The sequence below is a fragment of the Tamandua tetradactyla genome, chromosome 10 (genome assembly GCF_023851605.1).
Source record: "Tamandua tetradactyla isolate mTamTet1 chromosome 10, mTamTet1.pri, whole genome shotgun sequence".
Classification (NCBI taxonomy): Eukaryota; Metazoa; Chordata; class Mammalia; order Pilosa; family Myrmecophagidae; genus Tamandua; species Tamandua tetradactyla.
Window position 1 is genome coordinate 19841497 of NC_135336.1, and position 20335 is coordinate 19861831.

A 20335-nucleotide genomic window follows, 5' to 3' on the forward strand; every position below is an offset into this window, starting at 1 on the left:
ATGCCCAAGTATTTACCTGGGGGAACTGAAAATTTATGGCCATACAAATGGGTACACATGAAATATTCCTAGCAGCTTACTTTGTAATAGTTCTGAACTGAAGACAACCCAAATGTCAATCAACAGATGACTAGATAAAAAAATTGTGGGATATCCTTAGACTGAAATAATACTCAGCGGTAAAAAGAAACAAACTCTTGATATGTGCAATTATGTAGATGAATCTAAAAATAATTGTGCTGAAAGAAACCAGACAATGATAGTGCACAGTGTATAATTTCATATATATGTGCATATCATTATTGAAAATGCTAAATAATCTGTAGTGACAGCAGGTCAGTGGTTGCCTTTGGGTGGAAGCTGAGGACAAGGATGCATGGGAGGAGGTCATGTGAAGTGGCACAAGGAGACCTGGGGCTCATTGTCTTGCTTGTGATGATTTTCACAGATCTATACATATATCAATGCTTATCAAATTATGCACTTTTGAGACATTCAATTTATTCCATGTCAATTATATTTCAATAAAGCTATTTAAAAATATATTAGAAGCCCTCTCAGTCCTTAGTAGGCTGGGTATTACGATGAATGCTATTTGGTTAGACTGAATGTTGTTCAGTTAGGTTAGGTTTTATGATGAATTGTTTGGTCAGGTATTACAATGAATTAACACAAAAATAAAGATATTTGTGTTAATTGTGTGTGTGTGTCAAGGAGTGTGCATTCACCCTATTTGTAACTGGGATACTAGATGCATACATAGAGCTTTCATTAATATGTATGCATATGTTTTTTCTGCAGGATCAGCCTCCAACTTCAGCTTTCTCAGATGGATTAGGTCTCTTCTGATCCCCTCCTACAGGTCTGTGCCAATTTGGGGTCAATATGGGGGTGAATGTGTGTCCCAGAGTCCTGGGAAGTGAATAAGGGTGTCCCATTGCTAACTGAGCTTGGGCCTGATGTGATGTGGGAAGCTGATAATGGAGAACCTTGAAGAAGCTCAGACTTAGCTCCTCGTTGCTCTCTCCCACAATCAGCTCATCAGAAGCTTCCTCTAGCCCATGTTCTCATTCCTTCTTATCATCAATCATCATGAACAGAGGCTTTCTTCAGAAGCTTGGGTGATATTGCTGGGTGATATATCAAGAGAGCTACTCTCAGTGGATTTACAGTCTAAAACACATCAGTACTTATCCTTACTATAGTCATACACAAGGTCAAGGTCTGGAGGAAAGGTTAAACCAGGGCTCACATTCCTCCATCTCAGTTCAGAGATCACACACGACTGTACTGATGAAAATGCAGAGGCAAGTAAAAAGTAGAGATCCTGGAGTGTTTCTGTGGGACCTCCATGTTCAGACACATGGAAAAAGGGGAAAATTATCCTTCCTGAGAAATCAGAAAAGGCCTCATAAAGAAGGTCAGATTTCATGAGTGCCCACATCTTTCCCTTCTCCCTTCTCCTTAATTTTGATGAAATCCAATTTATCGATTTGTCCTGGTTTTGGTATTTGGAAGCCATTGCTTCCTCACCTTTTACCACCTCAGGATTCTAGGAGATTACTCCTCCTTTTCCCTCTTGTAGTCATTAGGTTCAGGTGTCAACTTGGCCAGGTGATGGTACCCAGTTGTTCTGTTGCATGTGGACTTAAATCATCAGCATGTGAAATTTATCTATGGCTGTTTACATTCATGGTTGACTAAGGGGCATGCCTTCCACAAGTGATGTTTAAGATGGAGGCTTAAAAGAGAGGTCGGAAGTGCGCCCAGCAGTTCTTTTGGAGATGCAGAGAGGAATCACCCCAGGGAAAGCCGTTTGAACTCAGAAACCTGGAGGGAAGGCCAGCAGAGTTGCTGCGTGCCTTCCAACGTGACAGAGAAAGCCAGAGGAAAGCCAACTACCTTTCCTCCAAAGACCTGTGAATTTGTAGCTAAATAAATTCACTTTATAAAAACCAATCCATCAGGTGGTATGCTGATGGCTCATGGGCAGTGCGATGGTGGCTCAGCAGGCAAAATTCTCACCTGTCGTACCAGAGACCCAGGTTCGATTCCAGGTGCCTGCCCATGCAAAACAAACAAACAGACAGAAAACAATCCATCTCATACCACAGCCTGCAAGGTGGAGTGGCTGCAGCTGCTCCTGCTACAGCAGAAATGGCTACAGCATAAGGCAGGGTGTCACCCAGGCCATGCAGCCAGCTGCCCGCTGCAAGGGCAGCAGCAACGGCAGCAAAAGGGGCGACGCCAACCCCAACCCTAGCAGCTGTGTCCCAGGAAAATTCACCAAAGAAGAGAGACTGTGGTGAACAGGACTAGAGCTGGTCACGTGTAATAAATAATTTTAAAAATGAGAAATTTGCAATAAAAACAAGCAAACAAAACCAATCCATCTCTGCTATATGGCATTCTGACAGCCTTAGCAATCTAGGACACCACTCCTTTCAATATCAATGTGGAGCCAAAGCTGCTGGCTGTGAAAATCCAGGCAGAACCCAACTAAGGGTTTGTGCTTATTTGGTTTCATTTTGTCAGTTTTGAAACTCTAGATGTATGGGTAGCACTTGTCAGTGCCTCCACCTCCCGTGCCCAGACACTGCTAATGGATCATGGAGGCCTTTCCTATTGATCCCAGGTGTAAGTTTGGGATCCTTTTTGTTTTTTTAATTTTTAATTTTTTTTATTGTGGTGATAATACATTTTAGTTATTTTTGATAGTATAATTCACACTATTGTGCAATAATCACCACCATCCATTACCAAAACTTTCTCATCATCCCAATCAGACACTCTGTACCCATCAAGCAATAACGCCCCATTCCTTCCTCCCCCTCCCCAGGTCTGTAACCTCTAATCTACTCTCTGTTTCTGTGAATCTGCCTATTCTGGATATTTCATATAAGTGGAATCACTCAATATTTGTCCTTTTGTTTCTGGCTTATTTCACTTAGCATAATGTTTTCAAGGTCCACCATGTCGTACCGTGTATCTGGAATTCTTTGTAAGAGCACTCCTCCCGGGCACCTGGGGTCTCTTCACGGTGAAACTTACCTGCCACCTTGGTGCTAAAGCTTGGAAGAAAAAGGAGCCGTGGCTGTAGCAGCCACCAGGGAGAGGGTCAGGGATTTAGGGTGTCAGGGAGGGATGGCTGTGTGTGAAGAGAACTGCCTGTCCCCTCCTGGGGCGGGATTAAGTGTCCCATGGTGGATTCAGCGTCCCACGTAGGAAGGAGACAGTGGCCTCCCTGCTTCTCTTCCAGTCGGAGGCCCAAGGGTGGGTAACCTGGATCAAATGCACCTGCACTAACCTTTTTTCCCTACAGCCTCGTTCTGAGGGAAAGTGGAGTTCAAGTGGAAATAGAGTCTGTGTAAAAGGAGCCTACAGATTCTGGAGCTGTGAGTGGTGTGTTGGTGAGAGTATTTAGCTTTATGTGTTTACAGCGATAATTTTAGTTATTTCCAGTAATAATGCCTAAATCTTTGTGGGAGGTCATCACCTCCCTGGATTCTTGGGATTTCACTTCTGAGGTCATTACAGTGCTCTGTAGAAAGAAGAACGTATTAGGAGGAGATTATCCTTAGAGTAGGACAATGCTTTTGTGGGAATAGAACTCAGTCCACAGGATTCATAGCAAAAAAACAAAATTAGGCTCTGTGGGTTGTAAAGTGGGTCTTGGAGGCCTCAGCTAAGTCAGTATCAAACTTGCCGGCTTGCCGTGGTTACTGGGCAATGTTTTGTTGTGGTTACGCGGGAGCGTTTAAGGACCAAGAACTCGTGATTCATTTAGAAGTAGAAATAGGTTGCTGTGTTTTCTGTTTTGTGTTTGTTGTTCTTCCCCATCTATAGCCCTACACACCCTCAGAACAGTATGTGGAGACTGGGCAGTGAGCTTTGGCTATGGAATTTCCTCTGTTATAACAACAATTCACAGAAACTATGTGAAGTCTGATCTTGAGAAGGCTTTCTTTCTTGAAGCCCTAGCAACTGCTCTGGTGAGCATTCTTAGGCCATTATAGATTATGAAGTGAAGTATATGATTTCCCTGAGCTCAGAAAAATGTAATGGTTTCTCCTAAAATAATAATAATGATAGTATTAGTAGAAAGAAAAAAAAAAACACTGGCAAAAACACTTCTATGTTTTTGTCACTTCCTAACCTTACTTTTGAAGAGCTGTCCTCTGTAGAAGTTAATTCATTTCTTAGAACAATTCAACCTGTATAACTGAGTTATTCTGTTATGAGTGGCTGCGATGCCAAAGCATTGCGGTATGATATGTAGCGTCAGAGTCAGTTGAAGCTTTCTGTGTAAATACCACGGATTTCCAACATTAGATTCTGCCTTTTCACAACTGTCAAATATATTCCTTATTTAAACAATCAAACTTGACTCCTAGTAAAGTAGATGATTCTTTTAATATTTTTTATTGTGAAATATAACATAAATGCAAAAAAGCAATAAATGTTAATGTACGTTTTAACACTAGAGTAGCTAATCCTTTTAGAGCAAGTTTTTAAGAGTGAACCCATGCCTAAACCATGACTTAAAGACCTAACATAGACTCTAGGAACTGGTAGGGGGCTGGGAAGATGAGCTAATAAAAGGCACGAGGAGGGAAAGGGATTTGCCTGAGGCCGCTAAGCTGATTAATGACAGAGCTGTAGCTGTATCCATCTGTCTGCTACAGATATCCTGACTGCTGGTCTTGTCTTTCCTTACTCCATTCTGCCTCTAACCCCTTTCTCATGTATCCCTAACATTCTCTTTTAACAGTTTATTACTACTTTAGTTGTTTGCAGAGACTTCAATTACAATGGAATTTCTTCCTGACTAGCCCTTTGTCTTCAGGCCAACTTGGTGGCAACCGTCAGCTGCTTGCCTTGTGAGCCTTCACTATGGAAATCATCCCGCATTCAACTTTCTTTCCAATGAATCGAAGAGAAAGTTTCACTTTCTACTGTTCTCAATTTTCCAGTCCCTCCATTCCTTTATTTCATTTGACAAAAAGCAAAGAACAACTATAGAGACCTGATGTGATGCCATTTGGAAGGCAAAAACTCTTTATGGGTGATCTCCCATCAGGCAGGTACAACTTTATACTTTCCTACTAAAGAAAGGTAAATCTCATTCCCTCCCTCCTTATTTTACTTGTCACTCAATACTTCTTATACTTGTTCATAAATTGCTGTACATCTAGCTTTCAACAATCATGTTTTAAACATTTCTATAATGTTAAAGTTATCACAACTTAATATTTTTGCAAATAATCTCTCTATCCAGAGGAGATATCTTCATTGTTCAGCATCTGCTCTTTCCCTCTGACCACCGTCTGTGTTTTTCTCACTGAAGGAGCTTGCAGTCCCCCCGGGAGCAGATCATTCTGGCGCCGTCCCTAGCTAAGGTTCCCATGGAGATGACTCAGCTCACCCAGGAGAATGCAGATTTCGCCACTCGGGATCGTTACCATCAGTCCTCCCTCGTGAGTCCGGAGCAGCTGATGCCTCAGTACTAGAGGTGGCTCTGGGCCCTCATCTCTACTTGCTGTCCAGTCCTGGAACCCGGATGGAGCCGATTCTCCTTGGGAAGAAATTCAAAGACCCCCTCCTCAGACTGCTCCTCTGGGCAATGGAAATTTGGGTTCTAGATGGGAACCCTGTGCCTAACTCAGGGGAGCCACAGGAAACGGAGGTGGCCTCTGAAACACGGCTCCCAGTCTGAGGAACTCCACGTGGGACATGAGAGCATCAGACTTGGAGAACCAGAACAGATTCTTTGCTCCAAAGGCCACAGTAAATGGTTATTCTTAATTTTATCTTATTTTAAGTATATAATATGTTCATATGGTTCAAAATCCAAATGTATAAACATACGTGGAGTGGAAAGACTCTCTCCCACCATATTTTCTCAGTTTCATTCCCTACCCCAGAAGTAACCATTGTTCTTATAAATACTTCCAGCATTTCTCTATGAATATATAAGCAAATAGGAATGTGGATTCTTACTTCCTTTTTATACACAAAAGGTAGCATCTCATATACTTGTTTATACTTTGCTTTTTTCTCTTAACGATCTATCTTTGAAACATTTCCATATTATCCATACAATAATATTCCTCATTATTTTTCATCATATGAATGTGCTGAAGTTTATTTCACCAGTTCTACGATAATGGACATTTGGATTATTTCCAACATTTCGCAATTACAACCAATTCTGCAGCAAATACTCTTTATACCCTCGCACAAGTATATCTGTAGGCAAAATTCCAAAAAGTGGAATTGCTGGATCAAAGGGTACATGCATTTGTAAGCTATTATTGTTCAGTGAAGTTCTTTTTAATTAAAAAGTTAAATTACCATGAATTACCCAAGGGCAACTAATAGTCTCAGAAATATCTGTGATCCCCAACTCTCTGAACACTTTGGCAGCTGTTTTGCGGCATGAATGGGCTGAGGGGACAGGGCCATTTGGGTTCCCTCTGAGCTCAGCGTGGCCGTCATCACAAGCATCCAGTACTGAGGGTCAGCACCTGGCTAAGGGGCAGTGGTTTCAATGCTAAGCCACAGAAGGAAGAAATGTAGGGTCAGTTCTGAATTCTTTTTTTCTGTAGTAGAGGTTCTCAAAAAGTTACTGTGCTAAGTATCACCAGAGATACTTGTTAAAAATGCAGCCTCCTGTACCCCACCTATAGACTCCCCCCCCATTTCTTTTGAATTTTATTGATTTATTTTGAATCTGCAGATTTTGTTGCGATATATTTACATAGCATATATTCTACCCAAAATGAACACTCAGTGTCTCACAGCATCCTCACTTAGTTGTACAATCATCTCTCTCAATTTTAGACAATTTTCATTGCTCCAAAGAGAAAAGTAACAGATGGACACACTCGTACCAAAGAGAAAACCCAAAACACCCCATAACTCTTATACCCCCCAAGTATTTACCTATATACTACTCTATTATTAACTCTTTGTACAAGTCTCATACCTTCGAAGTATTTCATGCAAGAACTTATTAATATTTGTAATGCTTATTGGTAAGATACACGACTTCAAACAATCTCTTTGAATCTTGTTCACCTTCAATATGGCGCTAATACGTATAACCCACTAATGTACAACCCACTAATGTACTACCAACATCTCTATCCATTTCCATACATACAGATTTAACTGATTCTGTTTCATCAAATAAACATTTACTGTGTATTTAACATAGCCCTTAAGAGCTATAGTAGAGAACACAGCTTAGGTCAGAAGGTTGAAGCAAGGTCTCCGTTATGTAACTTTTACCCTCTTGAATCCAAGAATCCAATTCCCCCATAGACTTTTGAATGAGGAGCTAGAACCAAGAAAGAGAATGATCAGCTAGCCTTGTCACCTAACCGGACAGAGATTGTGCACATCACCTTGATAATGTGTCACCACCCATTACTTTTCATCACAGAGCCCTGTCCACCAATGAATCGTGGCCCAAGCTTTGTCCAACCAGATTGGCCTCCCCTTCCTGTAGGTGGGGTTGGAGTAGGCAGAAATATTCTCTGTTCCTCTGCTGTGGAGGGAGCTTGGTGGGTAGTTTGATCTTCCTCATGGACAGAAGTAGAAAGTGGGGAGAGCTGGAGTAAGGACCCCAGTAGTGGCTAGGTCAGTGACAGAGAGTCAGACACAGGGTCTGTGGGCGGTAGAGGAGCCCCTAACCTACTCTGACAGCAGTCAGGGAGGGCTGCCTGGAGTGGAGACATCTGGCTGAGTCCAAGCACTTAGCTGGGCAGAGAAGAGGGACAGGGCATTCCAAACAAAGAGGACAATACGATCAAAGGCAAGATGATGAGAAATTGTTTTGATGGGTCTGGATGAGCAATTCAGGGTTTTAGGAGCATAAGTGCTAAAGGCAATGCCAGGCAAGAGAACTGGAGAGGTAGGGAAGTGTTGGATCAGGAAAGATCATACTGTGTGCTACGAGAATGAGAAAGGAAGTCTGAAGAATGAGAATAAAAATCTCTACTCAGAATTTTATAGGTCTTTATAGTCAGAAGACTCTGTAAGAAATGAATTAACATGAGCCAGGTTCAGGAAAAATCCAGCTTCAGATCTGCTCACTTCTCTGGAGCATGAAGGGAGGGGCAATGAGGGGCTTCCCACTCCTGAGATTAGAGCAAATGGGAAGAGAGGTGGAGGAAGAGGCACAGAATTCTGGAAGGATGGGGACCAGCCGCTTGAAGTTCACTACTGCAAGCTGAATGCCTACTGTCTTCATAGCTGGTGGGAGTGGGATGGGGGTGGTGTGGAGATGAGGATAAAACAGGGACACACAGTCCTGGTGTATTCATTTCCTATCGCTGCTTTAACAAAATATTACAAGTTTACTGGCTCATAACCATAAAAATTAATTCTTTTACAGTTCTGGAGGTCAGAAGCCCAAAATGGATCTCACTGGGATAACATCAAGGCATTGAGAGAGCTATGTCCCTTCCGGAGGTCCTAAAGGAGAATCTGATTCCCTACTGCCTTTTCCAGCTTCTAAGGGCTGCCTGCACTCCTTGGTTCATGGGCCCCTTCCCTCTTCAGATCAGCCATCAAAAAATGCATCGCTCCAACTTCTGCTTCTCTTGCCCAGTCTTCTCTGACTTGCCTGCTTCCTTTTCTGCTTTTAAGGACCTGTATGATTAGGTTGAGCTCACCTAGATAAACGGGAAATTTTCCCCACATTGAGATCCTTCATTTAATCACAATTGCAAAGTCCCTTTTGCCATATAAGGTAGCATATTCATAAATTCTGGGGATTAGGATGTGGACATTTTTGGAGGGACGTCATTCTGCCTACTACACCTGAGGAGGCTGGGAGGTCATCTGTAATGGCTGGAGCACAACAACAAAGCAACGTGGAGCACAGCCAGATGGCACACTGCAAAATGGGTGCTGACGAAACAAGTGGGGAGGAAATCCTGGAGACTTCTTGGAGGGAGCTTGTTTTGAACTATATGTTAGAGACTGTGGAAAGGCTTCTGTACCAAGGGAACAGGTGAACAAAGGTGAACAAGGTAGAAGAACAACTCTTCTTTCTACTTTTTCTTGTAAGTGTGCTCACTTGAGAGGAGTTCAGTGCCATGGGATTTGGGGAACAAAATCTCTTTTACAATCCTGGCTCCACCATTTATTAGCTGTGTGACCTTGAGCAGACTTCTTAACCTCTCTGAACCTCAATTTCCTCCTCTGTAAAATGGAGATTATAATTTATATCTGCCTCCAAGTGGAGTTGTGAGTAGTAAGAAAAATGAGACACATTTCGTTGGAAGAGGGAAAGGTAGACAGAGGGTCTTAAGAGCGCTTCCCTAGCACCCCTACTGATTGAGTGCCGCTTACTGTCGGCAACACAGGAGAGAAATAAACCATGGGAACGACAGTGAAATTGCAGAGCAGAGCAGAGTTCTGTTGCTTCGGCAGGCCATCACTGTATCTTGTCAGCCACAAACATAGCGGGACACCTTCATTATCCAACAGCAGAAAATCTGCAGCATGACCAAATCAGAGCAATGAGAGCGGACAGGGTTGCCACCTGTTCACCACCACCCACACCCCTAAACGCCTCCCCCTACCCACCCCAGCCTTATCAAATTCATTTGACCACTGTCCCTCAACTTTCCATTCCCTTCTCAGAGCCTTAGGAATTTTTATTGGACACCAAGAAACCAATCCTGACGTCCAGTTCCTAGTGGGAACCAACTCTTACCCTCGATAAAGTAACCCAAATGCTTGCTATGCCTTATCCCCTCAGTGTGCACACAAGAGCCCAAGAAGGGATTGGATGTGGTAGCTGCACCAGGCTGGGGGTTATTTGATGTTGTTTGCAATTTCTCTGTGTCAGGAGAATTGCAGAAAGCTGTACTAACTAAACACTCTGCTCAGCATCCTTGCATCCTGAAGATGTTCTTGGGCTTTTTTGGAGAGACTCACAAGCAAAAATAGATACCGGTTTCTTAGCTGGAGGCAGAAAGTAGAGGCCTCATCTCCTGACTCTTGACGAAATACTCTTTTTGGGGGGTAAGGTCACATTCAAATGAGAGGCAGAACAGATGGCAAGAATGACCCACCAGCCCCAGGGGTCCCCAATTGGCTGTGCTTCTAGGAACGCAGCCCTTCTCGCAGCATCAATGCTGGCACCCTTTCCCCTGTCCCCTGAAGGGCTGTGTGCGAGTGGAAGATGGATAGCTGTTGGAGACTCCCCCCCATTCACGGAGGTGCAGTGGTTCCCAGGTAAGAGGCAGAAGCGGGTCTCCAAATGGGAGTCTCTAAAATAGTGGAGAGTCTGGATTCATTTTTTTCTCTGTTTTATTTTGATTTGTAAAATACACATCAGTGTGTGTATGTGGGTGTGCATACACACACATTTATGTTTCTATTACAGAAGGCACCATATAAAGAAACTTGGATTCACCGAATATGAAGGATGAGTTGAAGATGTTCTGGTTTAAAATATAGACTCTGTAGTGCATATCAGGTTCACTTTGGAAAGCCCAAAGGGCAGGTGGCACTTCAGAAGGATTAGCAGACGCGTTTCCAGCAGCCAGCAAGTGCTGATTGGTGAGATGTGGCATATGCCGTATGTGTTAAGATGTTGAAGAGACAGAGGATGACACTAATTTCACATATGAATCCCAAACTGAAAATCACAAGGGCAGATGTTCCAAAAGGCAGCATCAAATTTTAATTTAGCTGCTTGTCACACGGGCAACTCTCTCTAACTCCATGCGTCTGTATTATAGTGAGTTTACTGTTGCAACAAACAACCCACAGCTTGGTGCCCAGACACTGTAAATGTATTTCTAGCTCATGTTACATTGTGATACAAGTCAGAAGGGGACGAGGCCCGCTGCTCTACACTGTCATTCAGGGGCCGCGGCTCCTTCAGTTTAGTGATTTTCCCTGGATTCTTAGCATCCAGCTGGCAGGTGAACGAAGAGAGGGACGTGGGGAGGATTCCATGAGGCTTTAGGGGCCAAGGTTGAAAGGGTCTCTAACTCTCCCTCCCATATCCCACTGCTCAGATCTAGACACACGGTATGTCCTGGAAATGCGGTCCAGCTGCACGCTCAGGAAGACAAAGCAGGTCTTGGGGGCAGTGGCCTGTCTTTGTCACGGTGCTACAAGGTAAAAGCAGCTGGCTTGTCTTCTTTACTGACTGCGAATGAGTGAGTCTCCTGATTGGCCCGGAGTAGTTTTGCCCCTTCAGAGCTTATGTCTTTGAGAAATTATATCTCCATCCAAGTAATCTGCCACTCCTCGAAACATGTTTGTAACTCCATGTTCAGTATTCCCTTCAGAGCCTTCCAATGTTCTAATCAATGGCAAGTTTTTATCCTGGGGTTTCACTTATTTGTGGGGGCACCAGAAATCATTTGGAACCAAGTCTGAGAAATCATCTTGTTGGGATCAAAAATGAAATGTGAGTCTTAGCTTCAGGCCATTTCCAAAGATGAGCTCGCATTTTGAGGATTGACCATGTCATTGGAATGATTCTATAAGGCTTCCCAAGGTGCTGATCTAACATTTGTTTAGATGTGTGTTTTGGTAAATTGTGTGTGTGTGTGTGTGTGTGTAGCAAGTGACTCTAGTTCTGCAGTTTTGAGCGTATGCTGTCTTTTCTTCATGTATATTGGTCTTTTGCTAAACCACATTGAAAGACCTTCAGTAGTAAATGTGTCTTTTATAAGAAATCACCCCAGTTCATGGTTTTAAGTATTCTTGATGTGCCCTGTCAAGTCATCCAAACCTATCATGAATTCATTTATTCACAGCTCACTAGGTTTTTATTGAATGCAAAGCTATTTTGCTTGATTCGGAAACTGTGAAGCCAGGTGATAGCAATTACTCCCAAAGACGCCTGAAGCTCAGCTGTAGGTGCTGGGAGCAGAGTATTCTAGAATCATGAAGCAGGAAATGGACACAGATTTCTTGGCTGGCCAGGAAGAAAGGAAACTGGACGTGGAATAGACTGCAGTTGACGGTTTATTCCAAGTGTTCTGTGCCTGTAAGATTTTCTTATAGACTAAAGAAAGCTAAATGTTCTTCTTTGAACTAATATTTTACCTTCCTGGATAAACCCTGTACCCTAGAAAATCCTCATATCTGTTTTAAATTTCTCATGTTCACCCAAAGACACGAAATCTCAAATGGTCTTTTCCTCACGAGTAACATGGAGGAGCGTTTGAGATTTGAGATGGGGTGGACCCTGCTCTATGACTGCAGTTCCAGGAAGGAATTTGGGGCTCCATTGTCCCATCAGACAGTCCCATTCACAGGTAAAAGGGCAACATCTTTCTTCTAAAGGTGGTTCTCAGATCAATGAAGTTTTTAAAAAAGTTACCTGCAATGCTTGCTAAAATGCAGATTCCTGGGCCCCATCCCAGGTCTTCTACATCAGATTTTTCTAGTGGGACACACTAGGAACATGCTTTTTGGAGGGAGAGGGGAGCATACATTTTTAATTCCTCCCTCGCCCGGTAATTCACTAAACTTTGAAGAGCACAGGTGGAAAGGCTTTGGGCTGACAGGAGTCTGAGATTAGCAGACTCCATCAGCATCAGGCTCTGTAATGAGCAGTAGCAGCCCAAGATCAAGGCTGGTGAGATGAGCTGGGACACCATGCTAGTCTAGGCTGGATCTAGTAAACCACGCTGTGGCTGTGGCATTTCTCTGTGGGTCACACTGATGAGAATAGTGGGATCGCATTCTGGACAACTTGGTGTAACACATGTACAGGTGTGTGCATTTGCACCTTTAGGGCCTATTAATCTGTAGAGTTGGGAGTGCACGTTTTGTTCCCACTGCCTGATTCAGAACCTCCACTTCCTTCCCATTCCGGCACCGAACATCTCTCTTTGAGTCCCACTTCACAGGGCATGTTCATGATGCCCAAATGCAGCTGGGATCCTGCAATTCATGGACAATCCTTAAAAATTAAATAAGCAAATCTTTATTGAGCCAAGAATTATGCTAAACACTTCATATCAGTTCACCAGTTTGGCCCTCAGAACAACTCGTTGATGTAGGCACTGTTATTCCCTGCCCATTTTATAGATGAGGCAACTGAGGCTCAGGGAGGCTAAGATCCCAAGGCTAGTCAGTGTCAGAGTTGAATTTGAACTCCAGTTCTTCATTGAGCACTCTCTATGGTCCAACCCAGACCTTATCTTCTCTCATAATCTCCCAGTGTTGGCAAACAATGGCACAATGGCGAAAATCCAGCCCAATTCCTGTTTTTGAAAGTTTTGTTAGAACACAGGCATGCTCACTCATATACATTTCACCTATGGCTGCTTTCACCCCACAATGGCAGAATTGAGTAGTTCTTGTAACAGAGACCATATGGCCTGTAAAGCCTAAATATTTACTATCTTGCTCTTTACAGAAAATGTTCCCTGGGCCCTGCTTTAGAGGATTCTGCTCTTTACTCTTTAGAAAGGATCCAGGCCTTTGGGAGTGAGTTTTCTCAGACATCTATATCTCCATTAAGAAATGCTTATCCTTTCTAAAGCTAAGCACTCCTCCTTTGTTGAAAGCTGTACTTTTGCACCTCATGGACCTAGAGCCCAAATTACCCCTATTTCCTCATTCTTTCTCCAGTGTTGCAACCCCTTCTCTCCAAGCACACGAGGATCGGTCCTGCTGAATACACACCTCTACCTATTCTGTCAGGTGCCCTCCCATTTTTCTTCCCTTTCTTTTCCTTCCCAAATGCCTAGTATTTATTTCTGTATCTGGATATTCCACTTAAGCTCCTGATCTTTCCCCTCCTCACTCCCTAGAGTCCAACTTTTACCCTTCATCTAGACCTGTGGATCCATCTCCATTTGGATGTCTTAGAGTTACATGAAATTCAAGTAACCTAACCAGCACCCCCATCTTTGCTAATGTCTTGTTATCCTACTGTCTGTAATTAACTACTATGAAGCCATCATCATCTCTTTCTCTCTGCCTCTGTCCCTTTCTCCGAAAACCCAGCCTGTTACTAAATTCCATGACCTTTTCTTTTAAAATATCTCTTGGGTCACTCCCTTCCTCACCCCCACTGTCAATTCCTTGGCCCAGGCTTTCATCACCTCACTTCTGGATCAGTACAGAGTTCCTAACTGGTTTCCCTGCCCCCTCTCTCTTTTCTAATCTGCTCTCTCCATCTCATTTTTCAAATACCAAGAGCTTAAGTAGAATCCTCGCCATTCTTTCCAGCCTCCTCTCCCAGCACCCCCCACCGATTACTGAAGACACCCAGCCTCTCCAGGATTCAGCAGCTGTGTAATACTCCCTCACTCTTTTCTTTGCCTGGTAAACCCCTACTCATCTTTGAGGAAAGATTTCCAATGTCACCTCTCTAGGAAAGCTTTCCCCAGTGACTTCAGGCAGAATCCTCAATGTTCTCATAACACTTAGTTCATACTTATGTAAAATAACTTATTTGACATTATGCTTATTTCCAGAACTAATGTTTCTACTAATCTGTGGCATAATGAAGGGCAGGGATTTATCTTCCTCATCCTGATATACACAGTGCCTGATAGTTTAGAATGGTTACTCAATAAATGCTTCTTCATTGACCACTTTGATCATGTCCCTCTACTGCTGAAGTACTAATACTGACTCTATTTCATACTGGTTTAAGTTGAAGGAAGTGGTTTTCAACCCTGTCTGCAGAATAGAATCATGTGAGTAGCTTTAAAAAAATTCTGATGCCCAGGTCCCACCACCAGAGATTCTGATTTGGGATGGGTTCCAGGCATTGGCATTTTGTAAAAGTTCCCCCCAGCAATTCTAATGTCCATCCAAGGTTGAGAATCAATAGTCTAATGTCTAATGTTTAAGACTTTCCACAGTCTAACTTCACTGTGACACATGGCTTAGGAGTCATGGGTTCCACGTTACCTGGGACATTCCTGGTTTTAACACTAAAAGTCCCTCATTGGTCACCCAACTCATCCCTCATGAGCTCACAGGGCTTCCTCTCCCTTCAGCTCCTTCAGCTCCTCCCATTTCTCCTCCATTATAGTTTTCCAAAGACATCCATCCTGCCCTGTCTCCGAACGCAACTTCCCCATCTCTGCAGTCCCCTTCTTGCCTCAGAGCTCCTCTTGCACACGCTGCTCATCCATAGGACCCTCTTAGGGCTGCAGCTTTGGCCCAGGATACCTTCTCTCCCCACCCACATGGGAATGCCTGAGGGAGAACCCTCTAGCTTTGCATGCCCCACAGCACCAAGCACACCTGTGCTAGAGTCATGGGAGCTCAAAAAGGCTCCATAGATTGGCTGCTCGAGGTCTCCCCTTGGAGAGGCCTGAGGAAGCAACACCCTTCAGGGTGGAGGCCTCAGAACAGCAGGGTTTGTTTTGATTGGGCGTGGAGGAAGAACTTGGGTGGGAGCTTTGTGGCTGTTGCCCAGCCTATGTCCACACCAGCATGTGGACAGCAACAGCTTCCCTTAAACCAACAAATGACCCCATATTGGCTGAGAACCCAGAGTCCTAGGTTTGCTCTGATGGTCAACAGACATGTAGCCTGTTTCCTACCCACGCCCTGGTCAGATGCCTTCTTACCAGGAGACAGTGCCAGGTAGTGGACAGGGCAGGGGGCTGGTGGCTGAAGACAAGTCCAGTCATGGACTTCTGAAGGTCCCTTGCAATAACGTGTCTCCATTGCAGACCCCAGGCTGTCTCTGAGGTCCCTTACAGCTTTAACAGCAGTGTTTTTTGTTTGTTTGTTTGTATTTTTAAGACTTTTGTCATTTATGGACACAGAGAAATTTCAGCTTTAGTTTATAAATTCAGTCCTAGATGAACTATAAATATGAACACAGATAAATGTGCAAAAAAGTAAACAAAACCAGGACAAAAAGTAAACAAAACCAACAATACAGGAGGCAGTCTTCTGGGAATGAATCATGCTCATTTAACTTTTTTTTTTTAAATCCCCTGTGTAGATAGAATATATGCAGACAGTTCTGGGCTCTACCATCTCCTGTTCACTCTGGGAATCAGTGCCCTCAGCCCGCTCCTCCCAGCTTAAAGGAAGAATGGTGGAGAGAAGACTGCAAGTTTACTGGTCAGCTTCACTTTTGGAAAGTTGTACAGACTTTCAGATACAAACACTGGGTACACGGCCAGGACCCCAGTCTCTAATCAGAGAAGCAGATTCTAGCCAGAGACTTGCCTGGAGACCAGAACTTCCAGGCTCTTGTGTGAAATATAATGCCTAGAATAACCAGGTTTTACCAGTCTCCAACTAGCAATCAGTCATGATTTACAGATATTTCGGCTCCTAAGTTATGGAAGATAAATGCATCTTAAACAGATAAATGGTCTTCAATCTTTGACACATCAGAGCTCTAAAAATGAGTCTCATCTGTCTTGTCTGATTGGCTATAGAACCTCTGGAATCAGGAAAGCCAAGGAGACAAAGACTTTGAAAAGTACACTTTCTGTGGTGTTTCAAAGGGCCACTCTCAAATGCAGTGGATATTTATGAGACAAGCAGACCTAATGGCAGTGTGTTTTTCCGTTGCTTTGGCTAAGGGCCACTTGGATGGGGCAGAGGATGACACATGCCACATTTTCCCACTTGCATGTGTGAAACAAAGCCCTTTGGAGACAGAACATTTTGAGACACTGCTTTTTTATTGCCCACAGTAAGTCAGGTGTTAGGGAGATCTTTTGTCTCGTACAGGCCACAAACTCAAAATTAAAAAAGATAAATCAAGAGTGTCACAATGTAACTACTAATTTTCTTTTTTAATATGAAAAATAATACCTTAATTTTGCATGACGCTTTTTTTTTTCAAAATTTTTTTCCTATCCATCATCTTATTCGATTTTCATAGTTACCTTGTATGCTGGTTTGAAAGAATGTGTGTACCCCAGAAAAGCCATGTTTTAATCAAATTCCCATTTCTTAGAGGCAGAATAATCCCTATTCAATGCTGTATATAATTAGATCATCTCCCTGGAGATGTAACCCAATCAAGAGTGGTTGTTAAGCTGGATTAGGGGAGATGTGTCTCCACCCATTTGGGTGAGTCTTGATTGGTTTACTGGAATCCTATAAAGGAGGAAACATTTTGGAGAGAGTCCCTTTTGTAGAGCCATGAGAAAGCCAGCAGATGCTGCCATGTTCACCATGTGCCCTTCCAGGTGAGAGAGGAACATTGAACTTCATCGGCCTTCTTGAACCAAAGTATCTTTCCCTGGATGCCTTTGATTGGACATTTCTATAGACTTGTTTTAACTGGGACATTTTCTCAGTCTTAGAACTCTAAACTAGAAACTCATTAAATTCCCCTTTTTAAAAGCCATTCCATTTCTGGTATATTGCATTCCGGCAGCTAGCAAACTAGAACACCTTGTAAGGCAGTGCTATCTACTGTGGCAAGCATCATTGCCCTATTTTGCAGATGAAAAAACTGAGGTTCACTGAAGTTAATTCATTTGCCTAAAGTTGGTACAAGAAAGCTAGAGAATAGAGAACCAGAAGGATTCACATGTTCTGCTTCCTATGTCCCATTTGACCACTTTCATTTCTCCAAATGGAAATAGTCTTCCTTTTTTTCTGATTATAAGAGCAATACATATCAAAAGACATATACAGGAATATTAATAGCAGCAAATATAACATAATAGCTGCAAGTGGACACTCCCCAAATACCCATCAACAGTAGAATGGAAAATAAAATGTGGGGTAGCCCCATGATGGATACTGTGCAACAAGAAGAATAGTCTATAACTGCATGCTGCAATGCTGAGTGAATTTCACATCATAATTTTAAGCAATAAGAGCTGTACACAGTACATATGAGAACATTCAATTTATATAAAATACAAAAAGAGGTAACACTAATGTATGCTGAAGGAAGTCAGGATGGCGGTGACTTGTGGGAGAGAATGACTAGGTAGAGCACATGCATCTTTCAGATCTGAACTCTGGTTATTTACACAAGTGTGTTCAGTTAGTGAAGTTCCTGGAGCTGTACAAGGCCAATGCATGGCAAATATATGTGCATTCTTGTATGTACATTGTCTTTTTAAGGAAACATTTCTTATTGAAAAATACAACATATGTACAAGAAAGCAATGAATTTCAAAATACATTGTAACAAGTAGTTATAGAACAATTTCAAAGTTACAAAGTGTAGGTTACAGTTCTACAATGTCAGGTTTTTCTTTCTAGCTGCTCCAAGACACTGGAAACTAAAAGAAATATCAATATAATGATTCTACAATCATTTGTTATATCCTGTCTTCTCTGTTGTAAATCCTCCTTCTCCTTTGATCCTTCTCCCAATCTTTAGAGGTATTTGAACTATGCTCATTCTAACTTCATCTCGGAAAGGGGTGTTGACAGTATGGGATGGAGGATGGAACTAGTTGATGTTCTTGGACAGGCTGGGACTTCTGGGTTTTGGGACTTACCTGGTGTTCTGGTTTGCTAGCTGCCGGAATGCAACACACCAGAGACAGATTGGCTTTTAATAAAAGGGGATTTATTTTGTTGGTTCTTCAGAGGAAAGGCAGCTAACTTTCCACTGAAGTTCTTTCTTACGTGGAAGGCACAAGATGGTCTCTGCTGGTCTTCTCTCCAGGCCCCTGGGTTCCAACAACTTTCCCCGGGGTGACTTCTTTCTCCATCTCCAAAGGCCTGGGCTGAGCTACAGGTGCTGAGATGAGGAATGCCGAACTGCTTAAGCTGTGCTACATTGCGTTCTCTTATTTAAGCATAAGCCAATTAAGTCAAACATCACTCATTGCAGCAGACACGCCTTCTAGCTGACTGCAGATGTAATTGGCAACAGATGAGGTTCACGTACTATTGGCTTGTGTCCGCAGCAACAGAACTAGGTATGCTCACCTGGCCAAGTTGACAACTGAATCTAACTAACACACCTGGCCTGGGAACCATCTGGAGATTGTAGGTTTCTATAAAGTAATCTTAGTGTGTGAAACTTTTGTAGGATCTCAGATAGAGCCCTGGCATTCTTTAGGGTTAACAGGAATAGTGTTTGTTCTGGTTTGGAAACTGTGACAGTTAGCAATATCTAGCTGAAATTTGTATAAGAGTAGTCTCCAAAATAGCCTCTCAACTCTATTTGAGCTGTCTTAGCCACTGAAACCTTATTTTGTTCCATTTATTTTCCCCCCTTTTGGTCAGGAAGGCATTGTCAAAACCATCATGCCAGGGCCAGACTCATCCCTAGAAGTCAGGTCTCACTTTGCTGTAGACTCTCACCCCTTGACGTCATGTCCTGTGTAGGTGGGGGTGGGAGGAGGGTAATGATTTTCCTTGCAAAGTTGGGTTTAGAGAGAAAGAGGCCACATCTGAGCAATGGAAGAGTTTTTCTGGAAGTAACTTTGGGCATAACTTCAGGTAGGCTTAACTTCTCCACTACTGAAATAAGTTTCAAAAGAGCAAGCCTCAAGAACAAGGGTTTGGCTATTGAATTGGGAGTCCCTAATGTTTGAGACAGTATCAGGGGTTTCCCCGGTGGTAAAGTTCAATAGTTTCATAATTTTTCTCCATTTCCTCAAGGGACTTTGCTAGTACTTTTTAATTATCTGCCCAACTTACTCTGCCCAATGTATCTGGGTATTACATTAAGCTATTCAGAATTACAAGCTCTCATTCCCATTCTGGGCTCCTTGTGTCTGGGTTGTTTGAATGAGTGATCCTGACAGGTTGAGTTAGATTATGTGCAACCGAAAATTTAGGTTTTGGACAAAATACACCTTTCTTCCTTTGTTCTCATACAGTGAGTGAAGTTCTAAAATATAGACACTACCATCCTTTACTCTGTATTCTGATTTACCTTAGCCCAGACAAGATTGGCTTCTTTCTTATCTCTAATTGAAGCCTGATCTCTTTTTTGTTTCTTTAACAGTTGTTGTATGTGGCAATGCTGACTTTCTGAGCTGCAGAACTCCAACTCTGAATCTTGGGTTTCACAGAGGTACCCAAAGTTTCAGGAAAATACGAGGTTAGAAATATGTAGCACAACATCTTAAAATCTAGAAATAACATTTACAGCTCTGGACTAAATGTGACTGCTGTAAGAGCTACAATCTAGGCCCCAATTTTCTTGTAAGTATTTTCTAAAAGAGACCATACAATATTTGTTCTTTTTTTTTCTGGCTTATTTTGCACCATATAATGTCCCCAAGGTTCATTCATTTTGCTGCATGCTCCAAGACTTCATTCCTTTCTGTAGCCCCACAATAATCCATCAACTGTACATTGTCTTTATTTGGGGGGGAGAGAACATGATCCGGGAATCGAACCTGGATCTCTTGCATGGAAGGCGAGC

The 20335-nt window shown here is 42.8% G+C and overlaps 1 protein-coding gene across 6 annotated transcripts in view; it reads left to right on the plus strand.

Moving 5' to 3' along the window:
* Positions 1-8597, plus strand: part of SLC12A8 (solute carrier family 12 member 8) — a 246961-nt gene extending 238364 nt beyond the window's left edge. For 2 of the 6 annotated variants that reach the window (XM_077118084.1, XM_077118085.1), the window contains exons 13-14: positions 802-862; positions 5348-6360. In XM_077118084.1, the coding sequence (XP_076974199.1) occupies positions 802-862; positions 5348-5510 (224 nt within the window). In that variant the 3' untranslated portion in view covers positions 5511-6360. Of the gene's footprint in view, positions 1-801; positions 863-1585; positions 2389-3846; positions 3993-5347; positions 6361-8401 lie in introns of those variants that run through there. The other 4 variants (XR_013158491.1, XR_013158492.1, XM_077118087.1 and 1 more) reach the window with 4 other exon arrangements.
* Positions 8598-20335: the final 11738 nt, after the last annotated feature.